The sequence below is a fragment of the Canis lupus genome, chromosome 1 (assembly GCF_011100685.1).
Source record: "Canis lupus familiaris isolate Mischka breed German Shepherd chromosome 1, alternate assembly UU_Cfam_GSD_1.0, whole genome shotgun sequence".
NCBI classification, from domain to species: domain Eukaryota; kingdom Metazoa; phylum Chordata; class Mammalia; order Carnivora; family Canidae; genus Canis; species Canis lupus.
This window is the reverse complement of record NC_049222.1, coordinates 113,405,866-113,433,149: the sequence shown is the minus strand read 5'-3', so window position 1 is coordinate 113,433,149 and position 27,284 is coordinate 113,405,866. Positions and strand designations below refer to the sequence as shown.

Below are 27,284 nucleotides of genomic sequence, written 5' to 3'. Positions count from 1 at the left end.
GGTGGGGCCGGTGGAGAGGGCCTGTGGGAGACACACCCCCGACACAGCCCGCTGCGACCTGGAGGTGCCCCGGGGGGCGCCTGGCCCTCCGCCCCCAGCCCTCGGTCGGGGTGGACGGAGAGGCTGAGTCAGGGAGGGAGAGCCCCTCCGTGGGCATCCGGCCCCCACCCCGTCTCCTGTGTGTCCTGGCTGGCCCTGCCGGCCGCCACCCGCACCCCTGTCTGACCCCCCTGCATCTCCTGCCTTCTCATCCTGTCCCTCCCACCGCTGCCCCCCTCCCCTCCCTCCTCTCAGCCCCTTGGGCCTCCCCGGCTGCTCTGATCTCCCATCATTTCCCACCTCCCCTCTAGCCCTCTACTCTCCGCCCCCCTCCCCGTCAGTCCTGCCCAAGAAGTCTGCCACCCTCTGGCTTCCCTCCCGTTCAGCCCTCCACACGGGTCTCTGCACCTCGCAGACCATGCCTGTGCCTTCTTACCAGAGGCTCCACCCCCTTTTCTCCCTCTCCCTGGGGTCCCCGGCCTGCCCCCTCACCCCGGGGCGGCTAGTCCCTCTTCTCGGTCTCCCAGACCCTGGGAAGCCCAGTGAAGATGTTCAGGTCAGAGGGTCACTGGTGGCCCCTGGGAGTCCAGGATGAGGGGTCACCGCCACACCCCCATCCAGAAAGGGGGCGGGAAGGGGCAGTGAGGCTGTGGCCTGTCTGGCCAGAAGGAAGTGTCTGCGCTGTGGCCTGGTCACCCCCGCCCCCAGGACCTGCTGGGCTGCCGCCGCCCCCAGGCTGGGGCCGAGTAAACACAGCCGCCGGCAGCTGGGATATTTATACCAAGGTCCGGGCGTGGGTCCAGTGCCCACCACAGCCCCTGCCCTGCCCGCCTGCCACAGCCAGCCCCGAGCCAGCGTGGCACCAGCCGGCAAGGGGACACACCGCAGACGCAGCCTCCACTCAGCACAGAGGCCACTGGGCGTGTCGCTCAGGATGCCAACGGCTTCCCTGGGGACACACCATGCCCCCCCCCCCTTGCTCCAGCCCTGGAAACACCAGCACAAAACGCAGACCTGCAGGACACAGTGCCACCCCCCTGAAAACTCAAAACACCTCGAAGATCACATGATGCAAAATAGAGACCCACACAACAGCTCACACACCGAAGTCACCAGCCCACATGTGGGGAGACAAAACGCAAACACCATCTGCTCCTAGAGCTGAGGATACCAGTCCCTGAATGGACAGATGGACACACACACACACACACACACACACACGAGGAATATGACAGCAAGCATGCTGGAGACACACCCCACAGACGCAACGTGCTCCGAATACCAGTGATGCACACACTGATCCCAAACATCACCCAGAAACAAGCCGCCCACAGCACACAGACGCTGCGAACTGCCGCACACAAGCACTGGAAAGCCAGCTCCCACAGCAAACTCCTGGAAACACCTTTCTCGCAGACGTGTAAACATGCACAGAAAACATCCGCATTTCAAGTCAAACTTCCCGCAGAATGCACGAATTTACGCCCCGAGAACAACAGCAAAGGTGCTGAGAAAAAGCTCAGACACACAGCCCGCCCCAGGGAGACGACCCACTCCTGCACACAGACTTGCTGAGACACACAGTGTCATGTCACAGAGCCCAGAGAGAACACCAGCTTCTAGACCGAAACACAAAACTCGGACCCACGGAGGGGACACGTGCTGGGGACACACTCTGACAGTACCTGCCCACACTCAGCACAGCTGGAGGGCATCTCAGGGTGGTTAGAAACCCCCATGCTAGACACAAAACTCAGAGCAAAAAGCTTGCGCGCGTGCGCGCGCACACACACACACACACACACAGGGGTCCTGAGCGTGTTCAAATATACATTAGAAACACAAGATACCAATCAGGTTTGGAGGAAGGGGCTTAAAAAAAAAAGGAAGGGGCTTTCTCTCATCCCCCTCCCCCACCCTTGCTCCCCCCACTCCCTCCAGATGACCTAGCTCCCAGGCCTCTAGGGGAGGGGGCAGGAAGGCCTGAGCTGGCCTCCCCGCCCGCTTCCTGCCCCCGTGGGGGCCGGACGGGAAGCTGGGGCTCCGGCCGGAACCCAGGCTCCCCCCACGACTTCCCTCCCCTCCAGGGCTGCCCGCAGAAGTGGGGGAGGGGAGCGGGGCGCCCCGAACCCCCGGTCCTGCCCCGCCGCTTGGCTAGGGGCCAGGACTCCCTCGTCCCAACGGCCCCCAGCGCCCCTGCGGCCGGAGGTGCCGGGTAGCAGGGCAGGGGCCGCCCGCAGGCAGTCCAGGAAGGTGCTGAGCCCGCAAGTTTCCCTTCCTGGGCGGCCTCCCCGCCAACTCAGCCGGGCCAGCAGGTGGGCGGGGTGTGTCACGAGGGCGTGGCGAGGGCTCAGGCGACCGCGGGGCGTGCCACCCCCAGTGTGCGGCCAGGACTTGTCCTCGGGCCCAGGCACGGGCTGGGCGTGCGAGGGCCGCGACCCTGGGGGTGTGTCTGGGTGTGTAGGACTGCTCCGTCTGGGACCCGGGGTGTGACAGTGTGTCTGGGTATGACAGGCCAGCTGCTGTCTGCCGGGCCTCGTGGGACTCCCCCGGCCTGAGTGTGTGGGGCCAAGAGATGTCAGACTGAGTGGGCATGACGGGCCTGCAGTCTGTGTGACCCTGACGTGTGTCTCTATGTGTGGTGTGTGTCTGGGTGGGACTGGGCTGTGTCAGGTGGTGTGCGCGTGCACTGTGCCTGTTTGTGAGCCTGACCCCATGGAGGATGTTTGTGTAACTGTTGGTGGGTCCCGGCAGGAGTCTCTGTTCCATTTCCTGACGGGGCTCCGATGCTGGGAGGTGCATGTCTGTGCGTGGCACCGTATCCGGTGTGCAGTGGTCGTGACTGTGACCCTGCAGAATGCATTTGTGCGGCTGTGTTCTGCTGTGTGCCGGGGAGGCCCCAGACTGGGCTGTGCACATGTAGTGGGTGGCATGCATGGGCTGCGTCCACCAGGTGTCAGGAGTTTTTGTGTATCCCCTGTGGCTCAGAGAGGTGAAGGTGTCTGGGGAGACTGTGGGACACTGTCCATATAACAACCTGTGGAGAGTGTGAACGCGTGTGTAGTTGTGCCGCATTTTCACAGGGCTCCAGTGGCTACGGTCTGTGTCACCACGTGCTTGCAAATGTCTCCACACAGGAGGCTGGTGAAAATGGTAGCATGTCCTTACACAGTGACCCCCACCCAGGGTGATCCCTGGGCTAGGAGCAGAACAGGACCGGGCCCTGGGGAAGGGCAGGAGATAGTGGGGGGGGAATCAAAACCTGGGACACAGAGGGGAAGCTGCAGAGGCAGAGAAAGAGGAAGGAGGAGAGAATTCATGGGCAAGCCCCTAACAGATGGGAAGAGACAGGGCAGCAGATGGAGGGCCACCCTGGCTCAGGGCACTGGCATTTCCCACTTGGACAAATGGTCGCCCTGCAGCTCCCCTTACCCTCATTCAGTGGAGGGACCCTCTGAACCCCGAAGTCAAATCACACTCCTCTTCTGTTCCAAACCTGATGTAGCACCCATCTCCCTTGAAGTACAAGTTCTCACAGGCCCCCAGAGGCCTGATGTGGACCGGGAAGCAGTCCCAGTGCAGGGGTTGCAGGCCTAGATCCTCAACTCAAGCTGTTTCGGTTCGAATCCTACCTCTGCCACGTGCCAGCTGTATGACCTTAAAAAGTAGCAAACCTCTCTGTGCCTCAGTAGTCCCATCTGTAAAGTGAGCAGCAAAGGGTCTCTGTAGCAAGAGCTGGCAATTTTTTTCTGTAAAGGGCTAGATAATAACTATTTGTGACTGCATACAGTTTCTACTCAGCCCTAAGTGATGTACAAAGGAATGGGCATGGCTGTGCTCCAATAAAACTTTATTTACAGACATAGGCAGCAGGCCAGAATTGGCCTGCAGGTAGTAATTTGCCAACCCCTGCTCTGCTGGGCTGTGGGAAGAATAGGGGAGCTCCTACACCCGTACCTGGCAGGGGGACTATTATCACTCTCTGCCGCTTGATCATTTATCAACTGACTCAGCACCCAACACCCTTCCCCTTGTCCCTCCCCTCCAACCACATTGGCCTTTCCTCCTAGTGTTGCTCACTCCAACTTCATCCTCATGGCCAAGCTCTGCCTAGGTCTTCCTACCAAGAACACACTCCCTCAGGGCTCCCCCCAGACTGCCTTTTTGACTTCCTTCAAGTCCCAAATGCTTACCTCCTCCAAGGAGTTCTCCCTCCTCCTCTCAGTCTATCCTGCTTTCCTGTCTTAGTGTCGCTTTCCAGATCTACTTCCCAGAAAGTAGGTTCCAGGTGGGCAGGACCTATTCCCTTAATCTCTCTGGGCTCTGGCTTCCTCACCTTTACACTGAATGTTATCTCACATAACACAGCATCTCAGAGCTTTGTTACTGTGATCAATGTGTTAATCAATTTAAAACATTTGGAACCGAGCACTAAGTGCTCAATAAATAAATCTAGCGTCCACCGGGGAGTACTTGGAGCTTAGCGAGTGCTCCGCAGGTGTCGGTGGGAGGAAACGAATGAGAGCTACACGAGGGGGCAGATGGAGCGGGAAGCCGGGAACGTCGGGAATGTCGGGAGGGGGACCCAGTCAGGGACCCAACGACACACAGAGACCCCAGTCCTCTCTCCACCTTTAATGGACCCCGGGGATGGGGGGGGATGCCTGGGGCGCGGTGTCCTTAAATACAGCCCGGCGCAGCGGGCGGGGGCGGGGCCGGGCCTGCCGGTGGGCGGGGCCTGCCGGACGGGGCGGGGCCTCAGCTGCACTTGCAGGAGCGCACGATCATGTTCGACAGCTGCTCCACCTTGGGCTTGCGGCCCACGTAGTACACGATGGGCAGTGGCTCCAGCGCCTGCGGCACGCAGCACGGCGCCGCCGACGCGCCCGGGTTGTGCTGGTTGTACAGGGCCAGGACCTGCGGGCGGGGTCAGGGCCGGGGGTCGTGGGCGGGATGTCCCCACCCGCCCCCTGCCGGTCAACAGCCCCCCCCCCCCCCCCCCCCCGCCCTCCCTCCGTCTCATCTCGGTCGGATGGGCGTTCAGTCTCGGCCTCTCCGCATTTGCCGCTCCTGCCCGGTCTTCGGTCTCTGCATGGCGGGCGGTCTGTGGACTCCGGCCTCTTGCTCCCCTACCCTCCTCGGTGGAGACGAGGGTCTCCCCAGACATCCGTCTCCCGCTGCGCCCCGTCTCTACCTGCTCAGACCTTGTCTCCATCCCCTCAGATCGATTTCCCGGTCTCTCTCCACCTCTAAACTGGCCAGTTCCCCTCTGTCTTTACCTGTTCGTCTCCCTCCACTCCCTGGGTCCCTGCTTGCTCCCCAGCCCGTGGCCAGACGCACCTTGCTGTACTGCGTGTCCAGGCTCCAAATGTAGGGGCAGGGCCCCAGGCAGAAGTTAGCGTGGTAACCCTTGGGCTCATGGATCCACTTCCAGCCCAGATCCTTGCGGAAGTCAATGTAGAGCTGCCGGACGCAGCAGTTCTTCTCCGTGGAGCTGCAGGCGGGAGGGAGGAGCTGGGGTCAGGAGGGGCTGCTGCAAGGGCAGCCGCCCCCTACCCACCCCCGGGAGGACACCTCGGTTGCCCCTAGCACAGTCCCCATCTCGGTCTCCCCTGCACCGCCTGTGACAATGACAGCAATAACAGCAATAGCAACGATAAACACTAACACCGACAGCACTCAGGCTAGTCCAGCACCCCGCTAAGTGCACCATAGTAAACCTTATCTCACGCAAAGCTCAGAACAAGCCTGTAAGAAGCCAAAGGACTGTCCACATGCATGCACTGAGTTCGATGTGGGCAACAAATGTTTGTTGATCCCGTGTGCTTGGCTGGGATCTACTAGGGACTCAGTACAAATGAAACAGAAATCCCTGCCTTCTGGGGCCACATGCTAGGGCTTGTCATGTTGCTCCTCTGAACAGGGCTCAAACACCACTCAGGGCAAATGCCCAAGTCCTCACCAGGAACCACAAGGTGCTTCCTGGTCTGGCTGGCTGATCTCAACTCCCTCCCCACTTTCCCTGACTCCAGCCACACTAGCATCCTCCCGTTCCTCAAACACAGCCCTGTCCCAGGACCTTTGCACTTGTTCTTCCCTCTTCCTGGCTTGTTATTCTGACAGATACCCACTCTGGCTTGGTTCTGCAGTTCATTTAAACATATGCTCAGATGTCTTTTACACAGGGAACCTCTCCTAGAACACTGGCTGACATGCAGCAGGCGGTCCATAAATATCCAAAATACCAATCCAAATGATCATGAATTCCACTCAGTATAATAATGGCATTTTAGTTATGGAAGAAAATTTGACAATGTCTGTATCTGAAGTAGGGCAAATCTTTTTTTTTTTTTTTTAAGATCTTATTTTTGGGGACACCTGGGTGGCTCAGTCCAGTTGAGCATCTGCCTTTGACTCAGGTTATTATCTCAGTGTCCTGGGATCGAGCCCCACATCGGGCTCCCTGATCAGTGGGGAGCCTGCTTCTCTCCCTCCCTCTGCTTCTCCCCACTGTGCTTTTTTTTTCAAATAAATAAAATCTTACTTTAAAAAGATATTTAATTTTTAAGTAATCTCTACACTCAAATGTGGGGCTTGAACTCACAACCCTCAGATCAAGAGTCGCATACTCTACTGACTAAGCCAGTCAGGCACCAAGTGGGACAAATCTTGATACCTGTTGAAGCTGGATGAGAATTCATGGGACTTCATTATACTATATCTTGGTTGCTTTTGTCTACATTTCAAATTTTCCATAATAGAAGAAAATTTTAACCAGAATGGAAAAATAGTCTCCAATATCTAGTTTTTTTCCTCTTCCTCTATTTTCCATTTTTTAAAAAAAGACTTTATTGACTTATTCATCAGAGACACAGAGGGAAACAGAGACATAGACAGAGGGAGAAGCAGGCTCCTCACAGGAAGCCCAATGTGGGACTCTATCCCCAGACCAGGGTCACGCCCTGAGCCAAAGGCAGACAGTCAACCGCTGAGCCACCCAGGCATCCCCCTCTATTTTCCTTCTTAAAACTTATTGCCACATGGGGCACCTGGGTGGCTCAGTCAGGAGAGCATGCAACTCTTGGTCCCTGGGTTGTGAGTTCAAGCCTCACATTGAGCTCAGAGATTTTTTTTTAATTTTTATTTATTTATGATAGGCACACAGTGAGAGAGAGAGAGGCAGAGACACAGGCAGAGGGAGAAGCAGGCTCCATGCACCGGGAGCCCGACGTGGGATTCGATCCGGGGTCTCCAGGATCGTGCCCTGGGCCAAAGGCAGGCGCTAAACTGTTGTGCCACCCAGGGATCCTGAGCTCAGAGATTAAAATATATTTTTTTAAATATCTATTTATATAATATATTTTATACAATATATGTGTGTGTTAGGTTTTTTAAAAACACGTTGGAGAATAGTGATGTATAACACTCTACTGTTCTGGACTCATAATCTCTGTCCCATGCTCAGAAGTTAAAGCCAATCCTATGCAGCTGGAGGCCCAGGCTCCTGCTTGTCTGGAAGGAACTGGGACCTTTTATGTGCTGGCTTCTGGGGCCATGGCTGAGCTGGGCAGGGACCGTGGCTAAAAAGCTTGATTCACGGGCAGCCGAGAATGCTTTATATTCCAGGTACATAACGTATGAAAGAAACACTATGCAAAGCTACAAGTGCAGTATGATCCAAATTCTGTTTTGCATAAAAGGACTGGAAGGAACTATATTCAAATGTTGACTTTTTATGTGTGGTGGTATGATGGGTAATACCTTTCTGTATTTTCCAAATTCTTTTTTTTTTAAGATTTTATTTATTTATTCATGAGAGACAGAGACAGAGAGAGAGAAGCAGAGACACAGGTAGAGGGAGAAGCAGGCTCCATGCAGGGGGCCCGATGTGGGACTCAATCCCAGGACTCCAGGATCATGCCCTCAGCTCAACTGCTGAGCCACCCAGATGTCCCTGTATTTTCCAAATTCTTAACAGTGGGTATGTGTTACTTTTAAAATGGAAGGAAGGAAGGAAGGAAGGAAGGAAGGAAGGAAGGAAGGAAGGAAGGAAGGAAGGAAGGAAGGAAGGAAGGAAGGGAGGGAGGGAGGAAAGGGGAGGGGAGGGAAGGAGAGAGGAAAAAACATACAGTGCCCTCTCCACATCCACACTACTAAAGGACTCTACAATTTGGGCAAAATAAAAAATATATGGCTATGTATAAGTGTTTCAAACAGAGACTATCTCTGGAAGGAGACACGAAGCCAAGAAAACTGGCTGCCTCCTCTTCAGAGAGGGGTGGGTGTCAGAGCTGGAGGGTCTCTGAGAATCCTTTCTAGATTTGGTCCACATTCACCTATTTACCCTTTCAAAAATTAATCAACAGAGAATGAATTATCTCCAAACCCTAAGAGACAGGCCTTATTATTATTCCCATTTGAAGGGTGAAGAAACTGAGCCCTGAAGGAGGGAGTGCTGCCTGCCCACACACAGCGGGTAAGTGGAGATTGGGGCTGGGTTCCCACCCAGGAGCCTGAGCATGGCCATGTCAGCTCAAGCAGAGCGGGAAGAGGTGATGATACAGCATTTCCTGGGGCAAGACAAGGCCTCTGCAAAAGCCACAGAACCCTGAGAAGGGAGCCAGGAAACCAAGATCCCTATGAGCTCAGCCTGGTCCCCCCCCCCCCCCCCCCCCGGTCTGTTTGAGCCTCAGTTTCCCCATCTGTCCAGAGACACAGGGGATGTTAGGTCAAGTGAGGTGCTGTTAAGGGCCAAGGAGGTTATCAGGGAGTCCATGTTTGGGTTCAGCAAGGATCCTGAGCTCCTGGGGCTCCTGGGTGGCTCAGTGGTTGAGCATCTGCCTTTGGCTCAGGTCATGATCCCTGACGGAGGGATCAAGTCCCACATCAGGCTCCCGGCAAGGAGCCTGCTTCTCCCTCTGCCTGTGTCTCTGTCTCTCTCTCTGTGTCTCTCATGAAGAAATAAATAAAATATTTAAAAAAGGGGGGGGAGATCCTGAGCTCCCAAAACCATAGGCACATATGTGTGCATTTATAGACCTATTTTTGGTGAAATTTCCTGGCTTTCAGTTTCTCAAGGGGGTCCTAAACTCAAAAAAGGTAAAGAACCCTCATCCAGAATAATCTTTCACTTCTGGCTCAACTCCAGCTGCTGGGGGTGTTCTGAGGTCCTGAGATTTGAATAGTCTGTGACTCTTATCACCCACCTGGGACATTCTCCATGTGGGGTCCCCACAGCAGCAGATGTACCACCTGCAAACTTGTGCAAAATGCAAATTCCCTGGCCCCACCCCCAACCTAATGAACCAGAAACTGGGGGTGGGCTTGGGCTGGGGGACAGTAGGCCATACTTAACAAGTCTGCAGGTGACTCTGAGGCGCTGGGTAACCCATTTGTTCAGGGCAAGTCTGAGGCCTCTTGCAAAGCTTCTAAGTACAGTGGGGTGGCCATGCTCAACATGGAGCTTGAACTCACAACTCTGAGATCAAGAGTCACACGCTCTACTGACTGGGCCAGCCAGCCCCCGCCCCCACCCCACCCCCGGCTTGAGAAGCTCTTGCAGAGCCTTTCTGCCATCAAGTCAGGGCTGGATAGGTAAAAGAAACCCACTTGGGGACCCAGGACAGGCTTAAGGGCGTCACATTGTCCTTGGGTGCCGGGGAAGTGTTCAGGGAGGCTAGTTGCCACAATCTCACATCACCGCCAAATTCACTGCATCTCTGCCCCTCCCACCATCTCCTCTCCTGCTGGATGATTTCAAAGTACAGACCATCTACCATGTCATATCATCCATAAATATTTCCCCACACATCTCAAAAAAAAATCAGGAATCTTTTCAAACATAACCACAATACCACATAAAAAAGAATTCCCCAATTATTCCTTGATATCATCAAACATATAGAGTTCATAGTTCCCCAACTATCTTGCAAACATTTTTTTTTGTTTTCATTCGCCTGCAGAAATAAAGATCCAAATAAGGTCTACAATTGGTTGATGTATCTATTCAGATCCCTTTAGAAATCTACAGAACTGTCTACTTCACCCCCCCGACACCTAGCTTTGCATTGCATTTGCTGAAGAAAGTGGGTCAGGTTTCCCACAATCTAACCATTGCTGACTGCAAGCACATGGTGTTGTTTAACATGTTCCTCGGTCCCTGCGTCTCTGGAAAATTGGTAGTTGGATCTACTGCCTTGATCAGCTGCAGGTTCAATTTTTTGGTCCAATTTCCTAGGTGACACCATGACCCTACCTAAGGAGGCTCACATGGCTGGCTGCCTCCCTTTGTTAGATTTATTAATGTCACTAGCACTGAAGACCTCAATCCGTGCATTCATTCACAGGGTTGCGGGTCTGAAGGCTGGGGCTGAGCCTGGGAGCAGAACTGACTTTCCAACAGGAGAACAGCATATAAGAAAGCCCAGAGGTACCATCACAATATTAGCCAGGGGAGGGACAAGGTCAGGTTATCATTCTAATTCTGCAACACCTGAATCTGAATTTCCACATTTTAAGGAAGCCAATTTCTCAACTTTCTTAGATTGCAATATTCCAGCATCTTAGGGTTCTAACCCTCCAGCAGCATTTCCAACTTGCTGGGATTGCCACATTCCCACTCTAGGATCTTGCCATTTAGAATTCCAACATTACAATATTGCATATACCAGCGTTCCATAATCCTGAGCCCATCACTCAAGAGGTCCAAGCTGCCACCTCCTTAGATCCCAGCCTTCTGAGATTCTAACATTCCAACACTGAGCCCCAACCCTCTAGGATCCCAATACTCTGGCTTTCTCCAACCCCAACATTTGTGGATGCTAGTATTTCAACATAGGCTTCCACCATTCTGAGCCCAATAGTCAAAGACTCCAATCTGCCAATGAATGGCACAGGACTCCAACATGTGTGATCTTCTAATTCTGAATCCCCAAATTCTAGGAGTCCCCAACATTCTGTGAGTCCAATGTTCTCAGGTTTCAGTCAGTAATGCTGAATCCTAGTGCCCTACAGTCCCAACATTCTAGAATGCCAACCTCCCCCCCTCGGAACTCCCACATGCTCCTTGTCCCTCGTTCCAACTGTCTGATTCCAACACACCGGCGAGAAAGCAAGCTGATCTCAACACTAGGGCCCCCCAGAGCACACACCATCCCACCATTCTAGAACTCGGGCCTTGTCCTCTGAGCCTTCCAGGCTGGAAGAGATGCCACCCCACACATAGCACCAGCCAGGTGCCCTATGTGGCACACCTGGTCAGCCTAGGAGGCCGGGTGGAAGGCAGAAAGGTCACCTGAAGCAGTAGTTGGTGTCCAGGGCCCGGCGCTGCCGGGAGCTGTGCAGGTGCTGGGCCCTCTCCAGTGGGGTGGCCATGAGGAGCAGGAAGGGTCGGTTCATGCCATGAATGGTGGCCAGGTCACCTCGGCGGCTGGAACTGAACCCTGCTTTGGTTTGGAGTTGGGGGTGTGTGGGGGAGACAGACACACACTCTCAGATGGATGAATAGGGACAGGGGCAGCGGGAGGAAGACTCTCTCTCTCTCTCTCACACACACACACACACACACACACACACACACACACACACACACGCTGGCATGGGGCTGGGCCAGGGAGATGGGCCTCACCGTTAATGTCTACTTGCAGTGTGTTATCTTTGCTGTCACAGGAACAGTGGGCACTGAGGCGAAAGCCCTCGACTTCCCCTGTGGGAGTGGGGAGGGGGAAGCCAGTATGAGGTGTGGCTCACCCCGATGCTGCAGGGGGCGGGGAGCAGCCCTAGGCGCAGGTGTGGGGTGGGGTCAGGGCTCCTGCCTGCCTCTTCCCCCACCCCCGCCTGCCCCCTCCCTGCACCCTCTTAAGAGTTCCAGTTCTTGGCCTTGCTTCCTCCTCCTCCTCCCACTCCTCCTCCTCCCCTCCTCCTCTTCCTCCTCCTCTGGGTCTTAGCTCAGAGGTCACCTCCTCCAAGAGGCCCTCCAGGACATAGGCCCCACCCCCACAGTGGCACCACTTTATTTTCTCCATAGTACTTACCCTCTCTGACACTGGCATCTGCCTATTTATTTTCCCTCACTGTTCTCAGTGGAAAGCAGGACACCTGGGGGCAGGGATTCCTGTTTTCTTGCTCCCCGCTGGGCCTAGCCCACAGTCATAAAAACAAACATCTACTGCAAGGCCCTGTTCCAGACACTCTGCGAGCATTATCTCCTTAAATCTTCACCAAAGCTCCCCATTTTACAGACACGGAAGCCAAGGCCCACAGAGGGGAGATAACTCGCCCCAAGTGGGAAAAAGAGATAGGGCTGGGATGCAAACCAACAGGGCAGCTGTGGGAGAAGTTTCTTGAACGAATGAGTGAGTGATTTCCTAAGCTCCTACTAGGTGCTGGGCTCTGTCCTTGGTACTACTGTAGCCTCAGCAGTGATCAAGACCAGCCCTTGTCCAGCGGCCCAGGACACTCCTCCCAGCTCCCACCTGCTCCTGAACCCCCTACTCTCAACACCTGGCCGAACCACCACTAACCCCACAAGTCTCAACACTATCCCCTTCCCCCAGGAAGCCCTCCCAGACCCCCTCGGATGGGTCCAGGCGCCTGCTCCTGACCCCCACTGCACTCAGGGCCTCCCCACCCTGACACTGCTCCTTCAGGTCATTGCTGCCACCTCAGGCTTTGCTAAGACTGTCTAGGTGTCTGAAAGTGACTGTGGGTCCCCGGAGGGCAGGACCTAGAAGTGGTCTTCATTACCACTGTACCCCCAGCATCACCCCACACAGGGCCAGTCTCAGAGCAGGGACCTACTGGCACTTGTTGAGGGGAGGCATGAAAAGAGGGAGATTAGGAACGGTGATGTGGGTGCTGTGGGCTCAGACAGTCCTCTCACAGACACATCAGATGTGTCAGGCTCTCCCTGGACTCAGGTTCTGCCTCGAACGCTCCTGCCCCCCTTGTTTTCTGGGCCGGTTCCATTTATCCCTCAAATATTAGCTCCAATGTCCCATCCTCCAGGAAGCCCTCCTGACCTAAGGCTGGGTTAGGCAACTCCCTTGGGCTCCCCTTCCCAGCCCTACTCAGTTTTCAGGTCTTTCCCTATTTCCCCCACCCCAACAGTGGACCAAGAGCTCCATGAGGTTAAGGCTGGGATTATTTGGGTCACTGCTGGATCTCCGGCATCACACAGCACAGGGCAGGTGCTCAGGAAATGCAAAAAGCGTTCATCGCTCAAGTGCGAGGGTTTGGGAGGAAGGCTCTTGGCTCTTTGGCACCAACATGGGGTGGCAGCTGCTAGGCAGGGCGGCCCCCAGACAAAGAAGGGGATTGATCCCATTTTAAAACAGGGGTGGTGCAAAGAAGTGGTCCTCACCTCCATGGCTCAGCCACTGCCTCACGACTCCAGTGACATCAAAGGACAGCCATTCTGGCGTGTCGCTGGGCGCCAGCAGCCGGTTGCTGAGGTAGCGCCAGGAATCATTGCTATATTTCTGGGGGATGATAAATTGGGGCAGGGGGAGACAGTGAGTAGATGCTGCTCCACACCCCCAAATACACTGACTGTACCCTTACTCATTCTGCTCCACCAGACAGGCCTCCAGAGAATCCCACAGACAGTCCCCCCTAGACATCCGTGCTTGTGGAGCCCCTTTAGGAACCACCCACCCCCAGAGCGGCCCTGCGAGGAGAGAGACCCCCGGGGCCAGGGAGCCAAAGCACCTGGACAGCCCAGCCTCTGCCCTGAGCCCCTGTGGCGCCCTCCCCAGGCCTGAGTCCTCTCACTGGTGAAATACCAGGCCCCTTTTGGCTTGGACAGCCTACCACGCTAAGATCGTCCTTGTACATCCTGAGGTCCACTGAGCATACAACTCTGCAAATTTAGGGGCGCCTGGGGGGGCTCAGTCAGTTAAGCATCTGCCTTTTTTTTTAATTTTTATGTATTTATGATAGTCACACAGAGAGAGAGAGAGAGAGGCAGAGACATAGGCAGAGGGAGAAGCAGGCTCCATGCACCGGGAGCCCGACGTGGGATTCGATCCCGGGTCTCCAGGATCGTGCCCTGGGCCAAAGGCAGGCGCTAAACTGCTGCGCCACCCAGGAATCCCCCAAGCGTCTGCCTTCTGCTCAGGTCATGGTCCCAGGGTCCTGGGATCAGGTTCCACATCAGGCTCCCTGCTCAGTGGGGAGTCTGCTTCCCCCTCTCATCTCCACCTGTGCTCTCTCTCGAATAAATAAATAAAATCTTAAAAAAAAAAAAGAAAGAAAGAAAGAAAGAAAGAAAGAAAGAAAGAAAGAAAGAAAGAAAGAAAGAAAGAAATGTTCTGCAAATCTGATGCCCTGACTTCTGAAACTCTAACTTTCTAGGGGCTATATATTAGAAACCATTCTGGATCTTCAGGACTCCGTGGTAGCACCCCAAGAATTATACATTCAATAGGCCTGAGAAGTTCTAGGATGTTCTCCACACCCAGCACTCAGACATGCCCCAAAATACAGATGCTGCAGATGCCTGACACCCACATGCAATAATCCTCTGGGGCCAGGCACATCACTCCAGGCACTGGCTGCATAGAGCAGAGTTCTCTAGACTCCAAGAAGTTAACAACAGACAAAATTCCTTTGTTGTAAGAGCCAACCACCCACCTAAACCTAACGTTCCATACGACGTGGATTCTAGGTCTCATAACCTTCTAGAGACTCCAGCCCTTCCAGACACCCCCATCTTCCTGGAGACTCTAAACCTTCTAGAACAGAACTATCCAAAGGAACTTTCTCTGATGATGGAAATGTTCTTTATCTGTGGCATCCAAAATAGCAGCCACTAACCACATGTGACTACAGAGTACTTGAAATATGGCCAGTGAGACTGACAAATTGAATTTTTTCTTTTAATTTTAGTCAACTTAAATGGCCATGTGTGGCTAGTGGCTCCCCTATTGGACAGAACGGTTTGGGAGCCTCTAACCTTTCAGGATTCCAGCCTTCTAAGTGTTTCACACCCTAGGGGGCTAGGAGTCTGAAAGTTTCAAAGAGCCCTACGATTCCATGGTGTGCACACCTCTATTCTCCAGGGTCTATGTGGACCCTGGAACCCACGAGCCATCCTGCCGCCCACCTTGACCCAGTGCGCATGGCCCACCTCCAGGGCCTGGGCCCCCACCTGGTACAGCTCCACATGCTGCTCCGCTTTTAACTTGAGCCTCAGCAGGCGCAACTCTGCCCGGGAGAGCAAGACGGGCTCAGGCACTGCTTCTCGGAGCTCTGATGTGTTGAAGAGCATATATATGCTGTGCGGACTTTTCTTGACTTTCTCATAGATTTCTAGGCAGGACGAGCAAAGAGGATGGATGTCAAGGGTTGGGCAAGGGCAGGCAGCTGGCACACCCCAAGTCTAGGAGCATGAGCTCCAGGGCTGACAACCCTCAGTTAGAACCTGTTTCTGACTCTTAAGCTGTGTGATCTTGGGCAAATGACTCCCCCTCTCTGGATTTGTCTCCTCTATAAAACAGGATCCTAACCATCCTTCTCTCCCATCATCTGTAGAGTATCCACGCATCCACTTGGCACATGGCAGTGGGGGGCTGCTGTGTTTGCTCAGTCCCCCTCCCCCCAGCACTTGGAGCCTCAGATGCAAATTCAAGTGGTACAGGATCAAGGGCATTTGGATCAGACCTTGCTTGCCTCTGCTGCCTTCCAGCTCTGTGACTTTGAGCAAGTCACATTCCTTCCCAGAGCCTCACTTCCCTGCTATTTTTTGGGAACAGGCAACCACATCAAGCTCCCTAACTTCCAGCAGGCTCTTCTAACTGAAGCGCTGTGTAGCTTTGGGCAAGTGAATTCTACTCTCTGAGCCCAAGCCTCATCTGTAAAACGAGGACCGACCACAGGGTTATAGTGTGACATAGGTGAGATGACACAGATAAAGCATGTAGCAGAGCCTACACATGGGGGTGGTGCGCGCTCATGTGTGTGTTAAAAAGTGCTCACCACTTGCCAGGTGCAATTCATAACTTTCCAAGCGTTAAGACATTTAAACTTCACAACCGCCTCAAGAGAAAAAGATGGTCATTATACCCATTTTATAGATTGGCAAATAGGTCATTTGCCCCACGGTGACATAGGTAGGGAGCTACAGAGCTGGGATTCAAACTCAGGCAGTCTGGTCCCAAAGACTGTGCTCTTAACCCCTAGGCTCTGCTGCCTCCCTGCTATTGTGCCATTATTATTACTATTATTATTATTATGAAATCCTTCTTCCCTTCTCTTCCTCCATCAGCTGGTTAGACAAGTCAAAGTTCATTCTAGGTAGGAATGGCTTCAGGGGCAGGGGGATGGAGAAAATTAGGAAGAGTGCTTTCTAGTCTAGGAAAAGTTAGGGATGAGCCCGCAAGCCATGACCTTCCACTACTGGGGAACATGCTTTAGGCCTCTACAGTTGGGGTACAGAAATGGTGGAGACAGGATCTGAGGAGAGAGGGGATGGAAACCCCTCCCATGGGCTCCTGCCCCTACTCCTCCCTAACTCTAGCCAGGCTAGCCCAGCCCCCACAAAGCAGCCCTATCTCGACCCAGGCCTTATTCAGCAAACCCCAAAGGAAGGGTGGCTCAGGGGCGTGGAAGGAGGGGGGGGGGGCAAAGAGGGAGGGGGAGAGAAAGGAGGGGCAGGACCCGTGAAAAGGAGGGATGGAGACCCGAGGAGCAGGGGGGAGGAGAGAGAGCGAGACAGAGGGAGGAGACAGCACCGGGGAGAGCGTGCAGGGAAATGCAGGAGAGAGGAAAGGCAGAGATGGGGCAGGCACACGCGGGAGAGACACGGGGTTTGGGGGCCAGATGGAGGCAGCCTGGGAGGGGAGGCGAGGATGGAAGGTGTCAGCGTTAAAGAAAGGTGAAGCGACCACGGAAGAGGTGAGGCCGAGCTGTGGGTGGGGAGGGGCGTCATCTGGTTGGAGCTGCCACCCAGGCGTAGGGGGACCCACAGGTGCACCACTCAAGACAGAGTGTGCGAACAGGGGCACCCCACCCCACCAAATCTCCACGCCACGCGGGCCACCTGGGTCCCCGCGTGGGCGCCGGGGGGGCGGGCCCAGCGGCAGCCCCGCCCCGCGCAGGGGTGAAGAGGGCGGGAGGCGCCGCCGCCGCGAGGGCGGGGACGCGACCTGCCCCGTCTCGCCCCAGGCTCCGCGCGCGATCCCCGCCCCCCGGGCACGGGAAGGAAAGGGAAGGGAGGACGAGGCGGCCGGACGCTGGGGTTTCCCCGGCCTCCCGGAGAGGAACTGGGAATCTGGGGTCCAGGCTCTCCCCGTTCAGCCGTGCGGGGTCCTCCTCCCCCCGCCTTCCGGGAGGGCAGGCTCCACCCTCCGCGCGTGGCACCCACGTGGGGCTCCCTCACCCCGACCCAGTCGGTTTTCTCACCCCGATCTTGCAGAGTCGCACCCACCCACTTCTCCCCCGAGGGCTCGAGTCCTCACTCAGCCCACTTCCTCCCCTCCCGCGGCGTGGGGGGCTCGCTGCTCCCGGCACGGCGCTATTTATGTCTCCTTGCACCCCCTCCCCGCCCCCCCTTTCCCCTGCTTGTCTCCCTCTCTCTAAACCCCTTCCCACCGCCCAAGTGTCCTGGGGGCTCGCTCGGCTCACGTCCCTATGCCAAATACTCGGGGCACCTGGCGCGCATCCCGGGGGGCTCCGCTGCGCCCCCGCTGGGACCTCCCCCCACCCCACGACCTCGGGCCCCCTTCTTCCCCGCACTCAGCAGCCCCCTCGCCGCGTCTCTGTGGGCCCTCCCCAGCCCCGCGTGTTCCCCGCGCCCGCTGCGAGTGGGGCCGCTCTTCACTTCCCCGGCACCTCGGGGCTTCGCTTCACCTAGTTTTTCTGTCCTTGAATTTTCTCGCCTCGTGACCCCTGGGCCCTGGGTCAGCTTTCCCCTCCTGGCTCTCCTTTCCTTTCTCAAATGCTGGGGACTTCGCTTCTCCCGAAGCGGGCTCCCTCTCTGCAGCCCTCACCCCAGGACCCCCACCCTCTAGTGCCCGGTGGCGAGGGAAGCCCTTCTATCCTTCCACACCCCCCCAAACTGCTTCTCTCCCTCTAGGGGGCTGCCCCACGGGCCCGCGTGTTCTCACGGCCCTCTAGGAGCGGTCCACTAAGCCCCTATCTCCTCCTCTCCGGGCCAGATACCCGGGGGTTAGGGAGCTCAGTCCTGTCCTCTTTGAGACCCCCTCCCGCGTTCCCGGCAACCCCGGGGGTCCTCTTCCTCTAGCCGGTTTCCTCTGCCAGTAATTTCCTCCCCGTGACCCCTGCGCTGCGGCGCCCCCTGGGGGCTCCCCTCCAGGGTCCCCGGCCCCTCTGAGCTCACTGTTGGTGTTTTCCACCATTAGCACGCGGGTGACCTCCTTGGCGTAGTAGTCCGCCTCGGGCTCGGGCTCCGGCTCGGCGCTCTCCCCCGCCACCCGGTCGCGGGTGCTGTTGTAGAGGGCCAGCACGGCCTCGGGCAGCGGCCCGGGCGGCACCTCCCCCTGGCTCGGGGGGCTGGCGAGCCGCAGCTTGGACAGGATCTGGCCGCGGATGGCCTCGATGCGCTTCCGCTTCACCAGTTCCATGTCGATGGTCTTGCAGGTGGACAGTCCGGCGGCCGGCCGGCCAGGCGTCAGCACTAGTAGCCGCAGCAGCGGCAGCAGCAGCGGCAGCAGCCGCAGCCCGGAGGGCGGCATGGGGGAGGCGGCGCCCCCGGCACTGCCGAGAGCGCGAGCGGGGCTGGGGAGGGAAAAGGGAGGCCCCGCCCCTACAGGGGCTGGGGGGTCTCCCGAAGAAAGGTAGGAGGGTCGGGGTTGGGGGTGGGGTAGTTGAAGCCCTCAGCGAGAACGGAGCGGAGGTGGAGGGGAGGCTCTGATGGGCGGTTTCTCGGTATCCCAAGGAAAAAACCGAGATGGGCGAGATCTGGTACCAGAGGTGGGTGGTCCTGAGCAGGGGGGTTGAGGCAGGTCCGAGAGAGGTCCCGTCTCCCGGATCCCGGAGAAGGGTCCTTGGATGCGCGGGGGCTCAGGAGAGAGGCTGGGGGTGGGGGAGCGGCGTGCAGGGGGGTGCGCCCGAGGTCTGGGGTCAAGTCTTCGCGGGAGTCCGGGTTGGCGGCTCCTGAGGGCTGGTCCGGAATGGGGGCGCCGGGGGGGGCGCCGTGGAGGGGGCAGGGAGGGAGCAAGCGTCCGAGGCGGCGGTGGGGGCGGTCTGGGGTCCCCAAGTCCTGCCTCCTGGCGGGGCAGCGCCGCGCCAATCGGTCCCCGCGCCTCCGGCTCCCAGCGGCAGCGGAAAAGTCTCAAAACTTTTTTTCCTCTTCTCCCAACCAGCTCGTCCCTCCTCCCGCTCCTCCTCCCCCTCCTCCCCGCAGTGGCGGCGGCGGCGGCGGGGGCGGCGGCGGCTCGTCTCAGACTCTGGGGCCTCGGGCTGCTCCGCGGCGGCTCCTTCCTCCGCTCCCGGCCGAGGCCGGCCCGCGGGCGGCTCCGAGCCGGGGGGTGCCCCGGAGGGGGCGTCCCCCCTGCCCCCGGCCGGGGGCCTCGCTGTCTGGCGGATCCGCGGCGGGAGGAGGGGGTGGGACGGCCCGGGGCGCGAAGGGCGGCGGCGGCGGCGGCGGCGGCGGGGACCGGCTGGGGCGGCGGGGGGTTTTGAAGCCGCCCCGGCCCCACCCAGGAAGCGCGCGGGGCGGGGGCGGCCCCCAGGGGGAGGACATGGGGGGGCCGGGCCACCGTCCTCATCTCGCGTGGGCGGGCTCCGAGGGGGGTCCCTTAAGCCCCGGGGGGAGGGGGCGGGCACCCCGGCTCCGCCCCGCGAACGGGGTGCTGCCTCCTGGCGGCTGAGCGCAACCCTAGCGGGCCAGCGGGCGGCGTGTGCTCCGAGGGCTGCGCGGGGTCACGGAGAGAAGGACCTGGCGGGCGGGCCCCATCAGAGGTTGGGGACACCGGGCACGGGGGATCCGAGAGTGGGAAGGCTGGGAAGAGGGTCCGCCGGAAGACGGGGTCCCAGGGGGAGAGGGGCACAGAGGAGAGACCCCCCCCCCAAGGAGACAGGGTCCTAAGTGGGGGAACCCAGAGTGGGGAGGGGGACAGAGACTGAGGTAGAGGGTAGGGGAAGTGGGTGTGTCAGAGGTGGGGGCCTGAAGGAGGGTGTCAGTGGGAGGACAGGGCACAAGGCACCTGGCCGGTGACGGAAGTCAGGAGGGCACCCACACCTGTAAGAACCGCTCTCCTTTATTGAGCATTTGCAGGGCAAACCAGCCTCTTCTCACCTGACCCCCGCCACCCCGCACACTCACTGTCCCCATTTTACAGACAAGGAAACTGGATCTGAGGGGGTGGCCACCGGGCTGGAGGTGCTAGTGGGGACAGAAGCCACTGCCGGACTGGCTGGGGTCAGACCCGACAGTGTCCAGAGCCCCCGGCCCCCTCCCGGGCAGGCAGGGTCAGCACTCCACCCCGTAGCGGTCGAAGTGGCGCAGCAGCAGCCCCAGCTCCAGGTGGACCAGGCCTCCGGCCGCCGTGTGCAGCCGGTAGCGGTCGGCGCCGCTGTAGATGGCATCCCCGTGCAGCAGCTGAGGGCCGCCACCCACGAAGGCCCGAGCCAGCTGCTCCCGCCAGCTGCCCAGGGGCCGCCACGTGGGGCAGTCCAGCCGGTGGGTGCCCGGGCTGCTGGGCACGTGGCAAAAGCCGTAGCCCGCCAGCTGGCAGCGGCCAAAGCTGTCCTGCGACCACACCTGGAGATGGAGCCGGGGCCAGCCTGCAGGGTGGGAGGGAAGGAGGAAGGACGGGAGCGATGGAGGCCCCCGGCCCCCTCCCCACTGGGTTTCTGCCCCAGCCTTCTCTCTGGACTCCCATCCATGAGGCAGCCAAAGGGATCTTTCTGAATCTCTGTTCTTCCACTGCTGAAAACCCTTCCATGGCTCCCCAGTGCCCTCATAGAAAGTCCAACCTCTGGACCAGCTGACCTCCCTTCTGTGGCCTCTTCTTCAGTGTCCCCCTATCAGGGCAGCGCAGTCCCCAGGTGAGCACTTTGGGCCTAGTCCCAGACACCTCCCCTCCTCCCTCACCATGGCCCACCCTGTGCTCTCTGAGCCCAGGGCCTCCCTTCTTGGCTCTCCAATGCACCTTCCACCTGGCAGCTGGAAGCATCTTTCTCCCACTTCCATAGGTTTCTCGGTGTCCTTAGAACACCATTCAGGTCCTCAACCTGGTAGGCTGGAGATCTGGCCCCATTTCACCCTCCTTCCTGTGCCCCTCTGCTCTAGGCCCTATTCTAGAAGCTGGGGACACAGTGGTGAACAGAGCAGACAAAAATTCCTGACATCCTAGACAACGAATGTAGTAAATAAGCAAATTATAGGGTATGTCAGATGGTGATCACCGCTCTGGAGAAAAATAAAGCTGGGTATGGTGGGGGTGGGGATGCAGTTTTAGAAAGTGGGTGAGCAAGGGAAGCTTCACGGAGAAGGTGACATTTGAGCAAATGCTTAAAGGAGGAGAGGGAGTGGGCCATGTGGATGGACATCCAGGGAAGAACGCCCCTGAGAGGGAAGAGCTGGTGCAAAGGCCCTGAGATGGGAGCTGCCTGGTGGGGCCAGCTGGCTGGAGCCAACTGAGAGGGAGAGGGAGAGAGAGGAGGTGACAGACCAGATTGTGCAGGGCCTTATGATCGACAAAAAGGCTTTGGCTTTTACCCTAAGAGGGGTACCGTGGAGAGTTCTGCATAAAGAAGGAATGTGCCCCAACTTGGGTGTTCACAGGGGACAGACTCTGGGGGCAGGGTGGGAGCATGGGTGAGAGGTGAGGGTAGGCAGACCAGGGTGCCCGGGGAGAGATGTGGGGGGATTTAGGATACATTTCAAAGGTAGAGCCAAAGGGATTTTCTGATGGGCAGAACGAGGAGGGGGGGCTGTTGAGGAAAGAGGAGGCAAGGATGAATGATGCCCACGCTGGAAGACGTGAGGTCTGCAGAGCTGAAGGGCAGCTGCCTGCCTCACAGTCCCAGCTCCTCCTGGCCCTTCTCAGCAAAGCTGATCAAACCTCCCCTCCTCCAGGAAGCTCTCCCGGAACTCCCTGGCAGTCAGGCATCTCCTCTGGACTCCCCTACCCTCTAGGATCCTCCCATCCTCGATGGGCCCACTCTGGGCCACCCCTGTCTGGGGACAGCTCTGTCTCCCCCAAGGGAATGGTGATTCGCGCGAGGACAGGGCTGTGGGATGAAGGGGGCGGCTGTCTCAATCACCAACATTTCCCTGGCATCACCCAACACAGGCTGGGCACCAGGCAGACACTCGGTAAATATTATTTATATTGTTAAAATACATGGCATGTTTACCTAGGCTATTTCCTAGAATCCACTCCTCTCCAGTGATCTAAATTTTCCACGAGGAAAGGTTTTCTGATACCCTTCCTCCCCCGCATACTGTTTCCCCCTGTGAGCAGCTGAGCTGGGCTGCAGGGCTGCAGAACAGCTCGGCTAGCAGCCCTGCCTCTCTCCCTCACAACCCCTCCCCGCTTCCTCCTGATTGAAGATTCTTGTTTGTCTCTTTGAAAGCCACCTCCCTTCTCTCCCTGGTCCCCACCTCCCCCTCATCCCCCTGGCCCCCAGAGCCCTGGCCTCTGGCCTATAGTCCTATACCCTCTAGCGCCAGTCTGCAGGCCCCAGCTCAGCCTCTCCCAGGCCAGGCCTGGCCAGGAAAGGGTCCCAAGGGCCTAGGGAACAGGGCTGGGACTTGGTTCCCAGTCCCAGCGGCTTTGGGCACCACTAGTCATCCCCCCACCCCCTCAGCCTGGCCCAGGGCTTGTGCTGGGGACCCACCTTGGAGACCTTTGGTGGCGAAGTGCAGGTCGATTGGGTGGGACCAGTAGGCCATGTCCCCTACTTGGGGGGTGTCCACCTGTGTCTGGCCCTCCCGCACGCCAGACAGGAGCTTCCACGCTGCCCCTGCAGGGAGGGGTGGGAAGCAGACATCAAGAAGGGGAAGCTACTGCAGCTGGAGGACCCTGTTTCTCCCTGGCAGTGGGGGAGGTGGGGAGTCAGGAGTTACAAAGTGTGGACTCGAGAGTCAGATGTCTGGGTTCAAATCCTGATCCTACTTCTTTTTGCCTGTGCAACCTTGGGCGAGTTACCTGTCTCTGCCTTGGTCTCCCCTTCTGTAAAATGGGTATAATAACGCATCCCTCATAGTTTTGTGAAAGGATTAAATGAGCCAATACACAGAAAGCCCTCAGAACAGTGTCTGGGGCACAGTGAGTACTGGATAAGCGTTGGATGGCATTTTGTCACTCTTCTCACCCCACATTAGAGGCCTCGTCCAAGGACTAAAATGGGGCCCAGGGTGGCCTTCAGGAGCTTGAGCACATGGTGAAAGGCACATAGTAATAGCAATAGTCCTGGGGGTGACAATAATAGCAAAAGCCAGACGCTGTGCTAAGCGCTTTAGCCATGAATTCATTTAATCTGCCCTCTGGGTCTCTTAATCCCCACCCCACCCCCCAGTTTAGACTCCCCCCCCCCCAAGCCCACAAGGCCCTGCTTGGTGTGGCCTCCTGTGCCCCCTTCCTGAACTCATCTCTCACCACTCTCCCCATCCCTCACTACCCTCTAGCCTCACTGGCCTGATTTCTGTTCCTCTTCCTCAGGGCCTTTGCACCACCTCTGGCTTCTGCCCAGAAAGCTCGGCTCCTGGATGTGCCTGTTTTTTTCCTTCAGGGATCGGCCCAAGTGTGCCACTCTCACAGAGGGGTGCCCCCCCCACCCTCCTATCCGAACACTAGTCCCTATCACGTCATCTCCTCTCATTTCTTCCCATAGTGACCACTGTCAGTGATCCCTGTGCTCATTTCCTTACCTGCTTTTTAAAAAAAATTTTGTCTCCTCTACTGGGAGCCCCAGGAGAGCATGCCTCTTCTACACTGCTGGGTCCCCGGGACCTCAAACTCTGATCTTCGTACACAGAAGGTGCTCAATAAGTGTTTGTTGGACAAATAAGTGCTCCTAGGAGGTGGGTGTTAATAGAATCCCCATTTTACGGGTAAAAAAAAACAGACTCTGAGAAGGAAAGTCACTTGGCCACTTATTCCATGAACACCTAGTGAATGCCTCTGTGTGCAAGCACGGTCATCCAGGCTGGAGCACAGCAGGAATGCAGCTGCCCAACATCCCGTGGTGGTGCTGGACTCAAACTGTGATCTCGACTGCAGGGTCCAAGCCCTTTATGTGGATGCCCCTGAGCTTGCTGCTGGATTAACTGTCCCCCCCCACTAAGAAACCCCCTAAAATAATAAAAATCATGTCAGTTATCCCTCCCTTCTGGGCCAGGAAAGTACCAGGCTCTTCACATACGAGATTTCCCAACACCCCTCTGAAAGACAAAGATTCCCACTTTCCCACTTTACAGATGAGGAAAAATGAGACTCCAAGAGGGGGCAGCACCTGGCCAGGGTCACAGAGCAGGTGAGTGGTGGGGTCCAGACTGGAAACCAAGTCTGACTCCGGAGCCTGCCTCTTATGTGCTGAGCTGCAGGAACCCCCTTTCCCTGGGAATCTCAGCCAACATCCTACCTGCCAGTGAAACTGCAAAGGGCCCAGGCCCTCCAGAGAGGATGATGGCAACAGCCACTCACTTCGTGAGCATTTACTCTACGCTAGGCAGCACACTCGAGGCTTTACTAACAGAAGTCCATTCGGCTTTTACATAAGCCAGGCAAACACTTAACTGGGCCAGGCCCTCTTCTCAGTGCTCCTGATTTTCATTTAGTCCTCAGGACAACCTCATGATGTAAGCGCTGTTATTATTCCCATTGTACAGATAAGGAAATCAAGGCAAAGATGAGCGCCCAAGGCCACAAAATTAATACGCAGTTTAATTTAACACTCAGTCCGCTCTTAACCTCAACACTATGTTGCCTCTTAGCTGCTATTAGCTTCATTTTTAGAGAAGAAAGCAGAGAGGTCAAGGCCAAAGGCCACCAATCAATAAGTGAGGGAGTTAGTATTTGAGCCCAGATCTGGTGGCCCATGGCCCTACTTGTTACACTGGCTACTATACTGCCTCTGATGGGAAGCCCTGAAAACGGGGGCCTCTGAAGTCCCTCCTGGGCCTGTGTGAATGAACGTGGATAGCTGATCCAAGGGGCTCCTACATCCTCACAGAGAATTATGAATACAGGAGGGTGGCCTCTTCTCTGTACAGCGGGGATGGAGGTCCACTTTATAGTCGGAACTCAATAAAGCAAAGAAAGCAGAGTAGGGGAGGGACCCAGCGCACCCCTAAGACCAAGTCCAGTGGGGTTAAGCAGCCTAGTGTTTTGAGGATTGGGAGTGTGTGTGGGGGGGGGGGGGGCGTCTAGCCCCATCTTCAGGGGCTACGGGTTCAGAGATGGGTGCCAGAGCCCCCAGAGGGAAGGGATGGGAAGAACAATGTGAGAGTCACACCGTCAGAGTATGGTCGTGGCTAGGAGTCCTGGGAGCCAATGGAAGATGCGGATCAGGGACTAGGCCAGGGCAGGTCAAAGAAGAAGGGCAGAAACTCGGGGAGGGGAAATGAGCCAGGCCCGGGAATACCTGTGTGGACGCCCCACTTGCAGAAGAGGCTACTTTCCGAGAAACCGGTGGCCCCCATGATCTGCCCGATGACGTGCACCTCAGCCATGGCCCTGAGAGAAAAATAATCACAGCCCTGTGAAGTGTGTACTATCATCGCCAACTTGACAGATGAGGAAACTGAGGCCTACCAAGTAAGGCGTAGCACTAGCATTCCCGGCTAGTTTCGTCAAACTACTGAGCTTGCAGTCCTAACCACGATCCTGACCGCCTCCCCAAGAGAGCCCCGGAAAAATGAGGGGGGCGGGCCGAGAGCTGGGCGAGGAGCTGGCTTCTAACTAACTACCCGCCTCTGAGATAACTTCTTCCTTTGGCTCAGCGCGGCGGAAAACCCCGCCCCAAGACCCTGAGGCCCCGCCCACAGGCGCAAAGCCCCGCCTCCTCGCGTCCGAGCGCCGCGAGGCGCATGCGTCTTAAGTGCAGGGCCGCCTGAGCCCCGCCCCCAAGCCCGCGCATGCGTTATTCCTACCTCAGAGCACCTAACGGTTAGGTGGGGCGAAGCAGCAGCGTGGGGTGCAGTTCATGCGCCTAACCTGTCCCTCTGTCGGCGGACGCCGACTTCCTAGGCTTGGCTCGCGCCTCTCCCACGAGCTTCCTGGCAGCGAGACACCCGAGGCGCCGGTCCCTCCGAGGCTGCGCCCGCCTTCGGGCTCCCTGGTTGTTGCTGGGGCAACCACAGCCTCCTCCTAGCCTGGCACCCGCCTTGCGGGCCGTTAATTGGCCCGAGCAGGGAGCGAGGGCGGGGCTAAGGTGTGATGGGCGTTTTCTCTCCCCTCTCTCTCCATTTTGGGAAGAGTGGCTCTCCCAGCGCGACTCGTGGTTCCGCCATGTGGGGCGTGGTCGGGCCGCTGCCATCTTGAGTGTGGCTGAGGAAGCCTGCGCGCCAACTGCTAATCCCGGACGCCTTCCGCACAAAATAAGCGCGCGCATCTGGCCATGCTAAGACTCTCCCAGCCGGGACCGAGATCAGACGCTTGAGCCAGGAGCAAGGGGGAAGCTCCCTGAGGTCATGGCGTGCTTCCCCCCCGCCCCCCCGCCTTATCATGAAAAAAAAAATCCTTCCTCCCTCAGAGAGACTCAAGCTTGGGAGGGGGTTTTCCTTCCTTTTTTTAGAGTTTCCCTTGGCTCCCCGAGTACTGATAAATGCAACTTCCCTCTCCGGAAGGCCGCCCAGTTCGCTGTTACTGATTCTGAGCAAGGATGGGGAGCGTGGGGGAAGGGGTATGAGAAATGAGGAACCGAGGCCCCTTTATCTGCAGAAAACCTAGTTCTTGGAGGCTGGACTCAGCCAGTAACGTGTCATGTGACTCTCTGCGCAGCTCCAGGTCTCAATTATCTCATCCGTGCAATGGGTGCAAGTAGAGTGACTGAGTCAGAGGCACTGATTACCTGAGCAGTGTATCCTCCACCCTCAAAATCCACTTGAACCCCTAGTCTGTCCCTATTCCTCCAGCCCAGACCAGGACCGAAGGAGCCTCATGTTCCTATTTCTAGCAAAATGGGACCACACGAGTAGTCAGTCACCACCTCAAAATCATAAATGGGGGGGAGTTAGTTGGTGGCTCAGTGGTTAAGCCTCTACCTTTAGCTCAGGTCATGATCCAGGGTCCTGGGATCCAGCCCTGTTGGGCTCCCTTCCCAATAGGGAGTCT

At 57.1% G+C, this 27,284-nt stretch overlaps 2 protein-coding genes across 5 annotated transcripts; both read right to left on the bottom strand.

The window, feature by feature from the left end:
* Nucleotides 1–3,872: 3,872 nt before the first annotated feature.
* On the bottom strand, nucleotides 3,873–19,623 carry TGFB1 (transforming growth factor beta 1). Of its 2 annotated transcripts, none has more exons than XM_038528805.1 (7): nucleotides 18,377–19,623; nucleotides 15,188–15,348; nucleotides 13,400–13,517; nucleotides 11,666–11,743; nucleotides 11,333–11,483; nucleotides 5,380–5,533; nucleotides 3,873–4,956 (listed from the first exon to the last, which is right to left on the bottom strand). In XM_038528805.1, exons 1-7 carry the CDS (start codon nucleotides 18,729–18,731, stop codon nucleotides 4,798–4,800), a joined length of 1,176 nt encoding a protein of 391 aa, XP_038384733.1. In that variant the 5' UTR covers nucleotides 18,732–19,623; the 3' UTR covers nucleotides 3,873–4,797. The 2 variants fall into 2 exon arrangements, with proteins under 2 accessions (XP_038384733.1, XP_038384734.1); XM_038528806.1 differs by having other exon boundaries at nucleotides 11,333–11,480.
* Nucleotides 19,624–20,240: 617 nt separating this feature from the next.
* Nucleotides 20,241–26,347, bottom strand: B9D2 (B9 domain containing 2). 3 transcript variants are annotated; one of them, XM_038528808.1, is made up of 4 exons: nucleotides 26,102–26,347; nucleotides 25,594–25,685; nucleotides 22,846–22,971; nucleotides 20,241–20,784 (listed from the first exon to the last, which is right to left on the bottom strand). In XM_038528808.1, exons 2-4 carry the CDS (start codon nucleotides 25,679–25,681, stop codon nucleotides 20,471–20,473), a joined length of 528 nt encoding a protein of 175 aa, XP_038384736.1. In that variant the 5' UTR covers nucleotides 25,682–25,685; nucleotides 26,102–26,347; the 3' UTR covers nucleotides 20,241–20,470. The 3 variants fall into 3 exon arrangements, with proteins under 3 accessions (XP_038384736.1, XP_038384737.1, XP_038384735.1); XM_038528809.1 differs by having other exon boundaries at nucleotides 26,166–26,347; XM_038528807.1 differs by lacking the exon at nucleotides 26,102–26,347 and adding an exon at nucleotides 25,764–25,987.
* Nucleotides 26,348–27,284: the final 937 nt, after the last annotated feature.